General features: G+C 38.7%; 1 protein-coding gene across 16 annotated transcripts in view; it reads left to right on the forward strand.

Moving 5' to 3' along the window:
• The first annotated feature begins 4,400 nt into the window (after nucleotides 1-4,400).
• The window catches only part of PPP1R9A (protein phosphatase 1 regulatory subunit 9A), a 429,978-nt gene continuing 422,355 nt past the window's right edge, over nucleotides 4,401-12,023 (forward strand). For 3 of the 16 annotated variants that reach the window (XM_037836699.1, XM_037836703.1, XM_037836712.1), the window contains exons 1-2: nucleotides 5,208-5,489; nucleotides 6,722-8,348. In XM_037836699.1, coding sequence (XP_037692627.1) covers nucleotides 6,954-8,348 — 1,395 coding nt within the window. In that variant the 5' untranslated portion in view covers nucleotides 5,208-5,489; nucleotides 6,722-6,953. The other 13 variants (XM_037836702.1, XM_037836704.1, XM_037836705.1 and 10 more) reach the window with 9 other exon arrangements.

Consider the following 12,023-nt stretch of genomic DNA (forward strand, 5'->3'; position numbering starts at 1 on the left):
CGAGCCTACTGTTAGGCCAAAAAGCCAAGATACTGGATGTATTATAGAATGAGAAATGAACAACGGTGATAGTATAAATTTTCTGTCATGCCCAAGCCACAAGTATGGATATAAAACCATGCTGAATCATAATCTATGTATTTGGGCAAATATGGTATCTTCTAAGTTATAAAATACATTTATTAATTTAATCTCGACTTTATAGCTAACATCACAAAATCAGACAAATGAGAGATATTTTTGACTTATTCTGAATGTGAATCTGAGAACTCTTACTATTTTGGAGAAATATTTTGTCTTTACCTACAATGGAGTGTGTGTGAAATACCATAAGACTAAAAGGTATAAACTTAAAATTTTACCCTTAAATTGGATGGTTATTTTAAAAGATGAATTCTTCAATATAACTGAATATCAACATTCAACACAGAGGGCAACAAAGTACTACGATATTTACAAATGTGAAAGAAGTAGTTATGATACCAAACAAATCTGAGGATCTCTGCCCAATACACAGAACAGCCAATCTATGACACTGGGATTTCAAAGAGAGAAAGAGTTTACTGCTACCTGTGAAGCAGGAGATCAGACAGCCTATCAGTCCAAAAATCTGTCTCCCCCAGTCTAAGGAGTTCACGGTTTTTATGGATTTAAACAAGGGGGAATGGATGGAGTTACCACTGCAATATTAAGTATATACAAGCCTGAGACCAGGCCAGAATGACCATTATAATAGTAACTGTAAACAGGGCTGAGACTAGGCTAGAATAACCATTACAATAGTAACTGTAAACAAGGGTGATACTAGTTCAGTTACAGTAATTTCAATGATTAACTTCAGAAAGAAAAACCATCTATATAATGATTCTGTAATCATAATCATTTATTAATTTTTAATTTCTTGGTTATAGTTATAACTAAACTTTTGGTAAACAAGCTGCTTTGTCACTATTGAAAAATTTTTCTTATTAGTATTGGTTAGGAACTATTAGTATAACTAAAATACCTTTTACTCTAAAGCTATATGTAACATTAGTTATAGGCCTTACTCCACCATTACTTGCCTCCTCCATAAAGACTTTCTTCTAGACACCCTTAAATCGTGTTCTATACTTTTCTCTCCCTTCATAAACTTTCACTAACCAGCAACCAGCCAGGTGCACTTCAGGTATAAATTAAGTCTTCAGGCCCAGTGTAGTCAGTTTTCCCTAGTCTTAAAACTTGATTTAGACTTGATTTTCAGCTGCACCCAATGTTCCATTTATACGCATGGATTGGTTAATTTTTTGAATAGCTACTTCTGAATATCCATTAAAGAAAACTTTAAAAATATATAAAAATATATCCCCATAATGTCAACACCTGCTTTCAGTATGAACAAGTTAGGGTGCTCACTGTCTAGACACCTCTGAAGATGGAGAAATAGATTGAGAGGAAGGAGTAGCAACAAACAAGATTTAATAAAGTTCTATGAATACTGAAACTTTATATAAACATATATATATTTTTAGATGCTGGGGTGTTGGAATAGCTGGAAGGAGGTAAATGACATGGTGGAACTGTAACCTGAAACATCCTTTGAAATTTGCTCTATAGCTATTTGTTGAATTGTGCTTTGAAAGTCTTCACCTTTCTGTATATACCCTATATTGCATAATAAGGAAAGAACTTAAACTGTGGGAATGGAACCCATAACAATTTTTGAAATTACCTATATAACTGCTTGTTGAGCTGTACATTGAAAGTTAATACCTTTCTGTACATATGCTGTATTTACAATTATGGAAATAGCTGAAGTTGTGGAACTGTGACCCATGACATTCTTTCAAATTTGCTCTCTAAATACTTGTTAAATCATACTTTGAAAGTTATCACTGTTATGTATATATGTTAAAGTTCACAATAAAAAGTGCATTAAATATATATATATATTCAGAGAACCCCTAAACAATGTAGACTATGTTCTGTACTTTTTGTTTATTTACTAATCTACCTTCTGTACTAATCATGATACTAATGGTTGTAAAGGGAAGGAGAATAACAGCTCACAATGTACCACAGAATTTATGAAAGGTTGAGAAATCATACATGAAAATCGAACACCTCCAAATGCTTAACATTTTGGAGGCTTTGCAGGTCAGTACTGAACTTCACTCTCCACCACCTAGCATTAGCCCTCCCAGTTTGAACATGCAAAACTCATGACCTTTAATACCTAATACATTAAAGTTTTAAATTATAAAGGTTTATTGAATTTCACTTACCCTTATAAAATCAATGTACCTCTCCTATCTCATAGTCATACAAACTGTCTAGCACAGCACTGCCCGACAGAAATTTGTGTGATGGAAATGCTCTATTTCTGTACTGTTCAATATGGTAGCCACTAGCCATGTAGCTACTGAACCTTTCAAATATGGCTAGCATGATTAAGGAATCTAATCTTTAATTGTATGTAATTTTAATTAATTGAAATTTAAATAGCCACATGTATTGAGTAGCAATAGATGAACACTCAAGGAAGTGTTAGAAGTGGAAGGTAGATGATAGGCAATCCAGGAATCTTAAATTATCAGCATTATATTAAAAAAAAACTCTGTCATTCAATTCTTCAGTTAAGAATTTTTCCAGAAGTTTCACATTTAAAAAAAATAAGCCCGAAAGCAACCAAATTCTTTTGGCTGCATTTCTGTATGAATCATCTTATTGCAAAGAGGTGTAAGACTAATTTTATTGCCAACTCCGCCCCCTCTTTTACAGACAAAACTCAGTGATTGGGTTCTGCACTTACTTAAGTTATTCTACTAAAAAACCTAGTTTCCATACTGCAAATAAATGACAGGACCTTTTCCACTAAATTATTCCAGACAGCATAAATGTTCTTTCCAAAAGTGGAAACTGGAACCACAGCCCCCTCACATTGCCGGTTACATCTGTTTATGCTTACAGAAGTGACATGTACTATGTAGACAGAGAATGCCAATTTGTTGGGAAAGGACCCAGAATTTGGTGAGCTTTGGAGAAAAGAAAAAACAAACATCACCCTTCAAAATAAAAGATATATAGGTGTCCTTTTGAAATTCAGGGAAAGAGATTTTGCTCCCCAAAATACAGATTCTGTTTAGAAACTTGCCTGAGTTAACATCTGTCCTTACCATTTACTAGCTAATAAACTGTGGGTAAATTACAAAACCCAAACTTCAATTTTCCTTTCTATAAAATGCAGGTTAACAGTAGATCTTTTGGAAAAGCTTGTGAAAGACTTTGAAATCGTCAAAAGATTACTAGTTGCTGTCTCAATGGAATGCTGGGTGCTATCTACAGGACGCTGGGATTTATCTTATGCTATACTAGCCTACACCTTTGCCTCTCTTTGACTAGGCTCTTTTACAACCCTGAAAGCTGTAGAAATTTATATTAATGCAAATTAATTTTGTCCTTTAGAGATAAAATTGACTTTTGCCCTATAGAACAGATAGATCCAAACATTGTTTTTACTGCTCTATAGGATGTTAAGCAGTTTTGCCTCTTTTCTCTTTGTCTATATGTATATATATCTGTTCAGATTCTGATTTGAATGGATTGCAGTATCTTACCATTCCCCGTATTAATTAAATATAATTTTTGACACATGTTCATTTTATATTTCTATACGAGTCATGTTTTTACTTTTTCAAAAATAACCATTTAAGAATTCCTATTTCATAGAGTTTGGGGGAAGTAGATTTAAGTAACTTTATTGACAGTCATGCCCAATTTTATACACATCTCAGAGATACTGTATACTCAGTTTCAGACCATGGTGATAATGTGAATATTGCAATGAAGAGAGTCACTTGAAGTTTTTGGTTTCCCAGTGCACATAAAAGTTATACTTATACTATACTGTAGTCTAAGTGTCTAAAAAATGTACATACCTTAAAGAAAATGTGGCACATGGTATTAGGAAAATGGCAGCCAGTAAGACTTGCTGGACACTGGGTTGCCAAGAACTTTCATTTGGTAAAAAACCGCAAAATCTGCAAAACAATAAAAAGAGGTATGCCTAAAAGCTCTAACACTTTCAAGATTTTTGGGTGTGGTAAAGCGGAAGGTGCTGAGCATTTATAAAAGGGGGGTGCTGTGTAACACTCCTCCAGAAAATGAAGTCAGAGGACCCCCTCATCCCTTCCCTTTTAGCAGTGGGGCCTTAGAGATACTAAGCCAGACCTCGTGGCCTAAGTGGAGGCCCTAGAGACTGGTACACTGGATTTAGGCCTAGGTTTCAGCCTTCCAGCCCAGGATAGTGTACCAACGTTTTGAATGCCCTGGGATTATGGAGTTAACTGCAAAGTAAGTGGGGCCCAGGCAGCGGACAGCCAAAGATGCCAGTTCCGGAACCACCACCTGCGCCTTAAGGCAGACAGGCCCCAGAGGAGCAGGCCTGCCCCAGGCCCTACAGGCCCCTTGCCCTCCGCTGAGGGGGTGGGGCGGCCTCGCCTCGGGCCTCTCTGTGCTTTTCGCCCTCCGCTGGCCGCCAGAGGCTCCCTCTCTCTCCCTCTCCTGGGATTTTGCAGCCGGGCTCCCTCTCTCTGCGGCCCTAGAGTTAATCCCATCAGCCGAGGTGAGGCACCTGTTACCCTGGGCCTTCCTCACCCCCACGGCCTGTCCTTCATTACATCCATCCTTCCTGGGTCGTCGCGGGTGGCCGCACGTGGCGAAGCCCCTTCCCCAGCCGGCACCCCCCACCCTGGCCGGCCCGTGTGCGCGAGCGCGACGGTGCCCGGGCCGCCGCCCGTCCGCAATGGCGTTGGGGAGCATAACGCGCCTCCCGGGGCCGCCTGCCGCCTGCAGGGCTCACGTGGGGGCCGAAGCGCAAGTGGAAGCGGCCGCCACCGCCGCCCTCGGCGCTGCACCGTGAGGAGCGGGTGGCGGGGCACCCAGCGGGACGGCGCGGAGTCTAGCCGCGGCCACTGTGGGGCTGAGGGGCACCTCCTAGGAGGGGGTGGGAGCCGCGGCGGCCCGACCCTCCTCGCCAGCGGTGGCTCCCGCTCGGGTAAGGGGGAGGCTGTGCTCTGGGCTAGGAGTTGGGGAGGGTGGAGATAAAGAGGGGAAAAAAAAAATCGGGATGTACAAAGGCTGAGTTGCAGGCTGGGGGTGGGGGTGGGCTGTGGTTTGGGAGCGATAGGTTGAAGATCGGAGGCATTATCAGTTGGATCTATTGTTTCTTGGCATATGAGGAGGAAAAACAAAGGGATTTATTCTCATTATCCTGTAATTTTTTTTATTTTTAATGTGGCCAGGGAGCTCGGCTCTCCCCGTGCCACATTGGGATCCGCCTGGCAGCCGCTGGGAGCCGCAGCCAACGTATTAGGACTTAAGGTGCTTCTTGGCACAAAGCTAGTCTGCGACCTCCTACCATAGCGCTTGGCGTCACCTGCTCTCCCGGCCCTGCCCCGGGGCCGAGGGATTGCGTCCCGAACCAGGCTTGGGAATCGGCTGCCTCTCAAGTTGGTGTTGTTTATGTTTGTCTTTTGTGAGGGCAGGTTTTGAATCCCTGGCGGCCCCATCGCCCCCGCCCCCTGGGGTTGGAATTGGCCGGGGAGGGAGTGGGGTGGGTGAGTAGAGGGTGAGGGAGGGGGTTTATGGCTTTTAGAAAATGTCAGGGTTAAAGGAGATTGTCGATGCTTTACAAAAAGACACCACACTCTAAACCCTTGTTTGTCTGCATGGGCCATGCATGCGTGCTGGGCCAGGAGCCCAGTTTGGAGACGATTTAAGTGAAAAGTGTGTGCTCCCTCACTGCTGATTGTGTCTGAGGGTGATAGGTTTCAGTCTAATATTAAAAAAACAAAAACAAAATTTAAAATCTTTACAAACTGCCTTGCTGCTCTTCGGCAGATATTAGCGTATTTGATTGCTGGGCTGTTGATATAAAAATCAACTGTGAATTAGAGGAGACCAGTAAGCAAGCATTGCCTTGCATTTTGAGCTTGTAGTAAGAGGCAAGAGGAATAAATAAATCAGGGCTGTAAAAAGAGATTTCATGGTATATTTGCTTTCAGATTGTCACATTCCCATTATATTCTAATCCCACTCCATAATTAATGATATCCAGTGTTAGGAAACTTCCAAATATTGGATATAACTGAATTTATAGTGAATCTTAGTGCCATTTAAGAACTTTCTTCTGCATTTTTGGTGTGAAATTGCACTAGTGTTGCATTGGGGATACTGTAGATGAGAATATTGGACCAGAAAGATTGAAACAAGCCTCTATAGGCATGTTTTGGAGTTTGTAAACATAGATTCCAAACTTAATTGTATTCTACAGAAAAAATAAGTTCTGCCTGATTTTGTATAATCCCAAATGAAGTTGGTTTTATGGACAGTTTAATGACTTAAAGATCTGTGAATTGCTGATTTCTTTTTAAGGACTTTCACAAAAGCAACTAAAACTTGGGCTAAAATGTTGTGTTCTAGTGTACTTCTGTGCAACTTGTTTGTGTATGTGTTTGTGATTTTAGTAGGGAGCTCCAGATTGTGTCTGAAACATTTTGTTACCAAAGACCAGTGAGAATTATATAACATATAATTTTTAACTTCCCATTTCAGTAAGTAATTTCTTTTGTTTGAAAGAAATGTATGGCTGAGCCACTTTGAAAGTAAAGTGTATGTTGTTTGACTAAATATAAATTCAAGTCATTAAATGAATTCAGAAATTCATTCTTTTCTGTTACAGATGAACCTGTAGTCTTGCTTTGAAAAAGCCATTTTGTGTAACTCTTGACTGTGAATAATTTCTTAATACACCTGTTGGGACGATCACTGACAGAGTATGCCATTTGAGAGGTACTTTTTCTTGACCAAATACTGGTGATTAGAGAAGAAAGTGCTTTTTTTATTATTATTATTATTTGTTTGTTTTCTTTTTAAATCATTATGAACATTGGCTTTTCATCCCTGGAGTAAAAATGTTGAAAACAGAGTCTTCAGGTGAACGAACCACTCTCAGAAGTGCCTCTCCTCATAGAAATGCATATAGAACTGAGTTCCAGGCCCTGAAAAGTACCTTTGACAAACCCAAGTCAGATGGGGAACAAAAACCAAAAGAAGGCGATGGCTCACAGCAGAGCAGGGGGAGGAAATATGGCTCTAATGTCAATAGAATTAAAAACTTATTTATGCAGATGGGTATGGAACCCAATGAAAATGCTGCAGTCATTGCCAAAACAAGGGCGAAAGGTGGATCTTCATCTCCTCAGAGAAGGATGAAGCCTAAAGAATTTCTGGAGAAAACAGATGGCTCAGTGGTCAAGTTGGAGTCCTCTGTCTCAGAACGAATTAGTAGATTTGACACAATGTATGATGGCCCTTCATATTCTAAGTTCACAGAAACTCGGAAGATGTTTGAGAGAAGTGTACATGAATCAGGACAAAACAACCGCTATTCCCCAAAGAAAGAGAAAGCTGGAGGGAGTGAACCTCAGGATGAATGGGGTGGTTCCAAGTCCAACAGAGGCAGTACTGATTCCTTGGATAGCCTTAGCTCTCGGACAGATGCTGTCTCCCCCACTGTGAGTCAACTGAGTGCAGTATTTGAGAATACAGACTCCCCCAGTGCCACTGTGTCAGAGAAGGCTGAAAACAGTGAAAAATACTCAGTTACTGGGCATTATCCACTGAATTTGTCACCTACAGTTACGATTCTTGACACTTTTGGTCACCTTAAGGATTCTAATTCTTGGTCTCCTTCAAAGAAACAAGGTACTAATGCAGAGGATGCTCAGAAGAGCAATACAACTCCAGGAACAGAAGTGGCTTCTAAAAGTACCTCTCTAGCTTCAATGCCTAGTGAAGACATACAGCAGAGCAAGGAAACTGAGGTCTCAACTTCTAACCAAGAGACTCCTGACAGTATTGGCAAAGACATCCCTAAAGAATCTTTTGCAGAAAATAAGGCATCATTAGAGTCTGAAATCCCTTCGCCACAAAATGAACCTTTAGGAGATGCTGAAGCTAATTTAGTTGGGAGTGAGGCAGCAAAGCAACAGAGAAAAGAACTTGCAGGTGGTGATTTCACCTCTGGTGATATTTCTGGATCCAGTTATGGAAAGGAAGTACCTGAAGATTCAAATAATTTTGAGAGTTCCCATGTTTACATGCACAGTGACTATAATGTATACAGGGTAAGATCCAGGTATAATTCAGACTGGGGAGAGACAGGCACTGAACAGGGTGAGCAGGAGGATAGTGATGAAAACAATTACTATCAACCTGATATGGAATACTCAGAAATTGTTGGATTGCCAGAAGAAGAAGATATCCCAGCAAATAGAAAAATTAAGTTTAGTAGTGCTCCAATTAAGGTAAGTATGTTTTCTTATTTGTTTCCTAAATTTGTTTTTATTATTTGGGCCTTACTGTGTGTAGACTAGATTTGACAACTCTTGGAAGTTTTTGTAGGGGATTCAAGGTTGTTAATGTACACGTTGTAATAGTTTGAAGGTCTGGAGTTTGAGAGATATCCATCATATTTCTTAATGTGCTTTATAGTTAAATAAACCACTAAAAATTGAGAATAATATTAAAGTTGAAGATGTTTGGGGATTGTGAGATACATTCTAATGAATTGGAGTATGAATATTAATGAACACTGTTAAAACTTGAGTATTAGTTTGAAAAAGAATTACTTTTTAACTAGTTTTACCTAACAATACCTGTAAATAATAAAATTTTCTGCATCTGAACTCTGTAGGATATGACGTATAATGTACAATGAGAGAATTATGGTAACCTTGAAAAGATACTCTATATTTACTTGCTCAAAAAAATCTGAGTTATCTTTCTTAAGTGGATTGTAAGGAATGTTGGAACTTTTTTTTTTTTTAACTGCTACTTGGTAGTGAAAATTTGATTAATTGAAATATATTTAGCCAACTTAAATACTTTAACTGAAAAGCTATGACTGGTAACATCTTTAAGTTCAGAATTTGTTATGTAGTTTTGAAATATTTTTTGTGAAAGGAGGTAAAATTGATTTGTCATTCCTGGAATTATTTTTACCTCCTAAAAACTGGATAAATGTCAGTTGAATTAAAGATGCCCTTTTCTAATGACGTCACTCAGTTAACATTTGGTAAAAGAAGAGTAGCATGAAGAGCATCAGCTGCGGGCGTTGGAACGATATTACTGATAATGGCATTGAGGATGGGAGGGAGTTGGTTCATTATCAGAATCTCCAGGAGTGCTTTTCCAAAGTGTACTTGCCCACCAGTTCAGCCCTAAACTAACAGGCCCTCCTAAGGAAATCTGGAGGGTTGTGGTGGCAGAATGTGTAGTTTGGAACCACTCCCTAGGGCCTTCTAGCTTACACTGTGTGTGCATTTATGATAGATTTGGAATTTGATATGTCCTTTTTTTTTCAGTTCTCTTCTCAAAATCTAAAATCACTATACTGGTGTTATTTCCATCGTCTGAAATTTCTACACGAGGCTATAAGACATAATTTACATAGAAAAATTCAAAGAGAAATCTGCCATTGCTTTAATCAAGAAATACTATTTTAAAATAAGGTAATAATCTGAAATTAGAGGTGTTAGCAGGTAAACCAAGTAGCAGATAAACTTATTTCATTAGTGCAGGGCAGAGGTTCTGGATCAGAGTAGGCTGTGTCAAGTTGATCTATGTTTAAAATAAACTATAGATGTGAATCTAGTTTCAAAGTAAGCGAAGTTTCTTGCTTTACCACCTTCCTTTTTAACTGTCTCTTCTTTCCCTGCTTTCCTCCTCTTTACTACGATTCCTAGGCCTATCCAGCAAGCTCCTAAATTTCATCATATACCTCTTCCCTGTAGTTGTTCTGCTTTGAACATCATCTTCCTACCCCTTAGGGAGAAAGCAATAAGATTAAATTGTTTCACATTGAGCAGGGCAGGAATAACTGAAATGAACTCTTAAAAGAGTTTGTTAAACTCAGTGACTGACTCCGTAATAGCAGGATAGCAGCTTATGAAAATTTATCAAGTCGACGACCACCTACTCAACCAAATGGGACAGCAGCCCTATATTTAGGAGCTGTGCTGCATGAAACGTAACTGCACAGTTGTATGTTTAATGGATCTTAAAGAACTTATCATTGAAATTTGTCTGTTCATATGTGAACAAACCAGCTTTTTGGTGGGATATTTTGAAATTCAAATGGTTGCTGCTACTATTGCTTATAGCACTAGGCATTTTGTCTCTTAGTTTTCATCTAATAAAGAGACTGTACATTTCATATAACAGACTGAAAAATACATTTAAGTTTAACACATTTCATCAAGAACAGAGATAAGCATAAAGTTTATGAGACAGACAGACAATGCATTGCATTTTCTTGGGCAGTTACCAGTACTAAATGGAGTGGATTGAGTTTGCAAACAAAAGATTCATTCTTAGCTGATTGTAAGGAATAAGACAATTACTCTCCCTTGTTGATTCCATTATTTAACCTGCAAGTGGATTCACTTGGAAATTTTGAGAGCTTCTTTCTACTGGTGGTGGTGGTATTTAGATTATTCTCCAATTAAGACTTTTGCCTCAGATGGTGGTAATAATTAATTTTCCTTCATACGTAAATTAATTTACTGAAGGCTTATCATGTGACCATTCCCATGCTGTAAGCTACAGGAGACAGAAGTCTATAAGGTTACCCCTTTTCTGTGTGAACTTAGAGTCAATTCTTAAACACTTAGTATTTAAAAACTGTATAGAACAGTGCAAAAAAACTGTACCTAATGTCTAATATAGACATGTAGTCTTATGTCCTGTGGGTCCTTGAACAGTAGTTGGCTGCACTAAAAGCATAGAATGAGAAGGATTTGGTAGATCACCTGGAGGAGAGTTTACTCAGCTATTCCCTACATATGTCCTTATTCTTTTCACAAAACTTTATTTATGGAATAGGAAGTTATGATTTCCAACCTAAATCTTTTCCTTTGAAATTTAAACATACTTCTTCTTTCAGAGGCCTAGGGAACATATTTCCAACATAAATGATCTCAGAACTTTAACATTCTTTTCCTGGTATTTCCATCTTATTCATCTCTAGGTGTAGATCTTGTTTTTCAACTTTGTGTGTGACATTGTCCTCAATTTCTGTTCCGTTTTTTCCATAGATGTTTTAATAGATTTTTTTTCCCTAAGATGTTTTAAATCTGGATCCAGAAAAACATCAAAATAATGGTTGATCTTTCCTATGTAGCATACTCCTTGCACTTAATTGTTAGTCACTTTTTAAAATGGTAGGATTATTTTGCTGGCCAGCATTTAGTATGACTCCCATGTATTTCATGGACACAGTTGTTTCTTATTGGGTAGGTTGTTTTGTTTCATAGGGTTGTGAAACATTAAAATGAAATTTATAATGGAAAATATCATATCCATCTTTGGGATATGGAATCATGCTAATTTGAGATATGGAATTATGCCTTCATTCTCAGAAATTTCTCAAAATTTAAGGGACTGAATTAAAGTAAATTTGTCTAAGATGAATCAAGGATGGAAAGGTTGATCTTTTCATTCTTTTAGTATGAATTCAGAATGTTTATGGATTCCCTACTAAGTGTTGGAAACAACACGCAATCTTATAAATAAACAAAAAGGCTGGAGATGATCAAGTTCAGGAACTGATGGTAGGTGGGAAGTAGACAGCCCCATTAAACAAACTCCTCAGGCTGTTCTGCTCAGCTCTGTTCTTTGATCTTTCTAGTCACTGCAGCCTCGTCAAGAAAGTCATAACCCTTTCTGTGTTTGTGGTAGCCTTATGTCCTTTGGATTGGTGTTCCTTGAAACATCACATATCTGAAAAAGGATATCCTTCGACCTCCCAGCAAGAAGTAGATTGCAGGGTTAATGTTAAGGTGCATAGTTCTATACTTTTCTGACTGTTTTCTCAAACAATATGAAGTTTTACGGAGCAGGGTTCAAAGGAGAATCAGCAAGGGCAGCAATGCTGCTGTATACCTTATAGGATAGGTGCTGAAAATGAATCCCTTAGTATT

The sequence above is a fragment of the Choloepus didactylus genome, chromosome 5, assembly GCF_015220235.1.
Source record: "Choloepus didactylus isolate mChoDid1 chromosome 5, mChoDid1.pri, whole genome shotgun sequence".
NCBI lineage: Eukaryota > Metazoa > Chordata > Mammalia > Pilosa > Megalonychidae > Choloepus > Choloepus didactylus.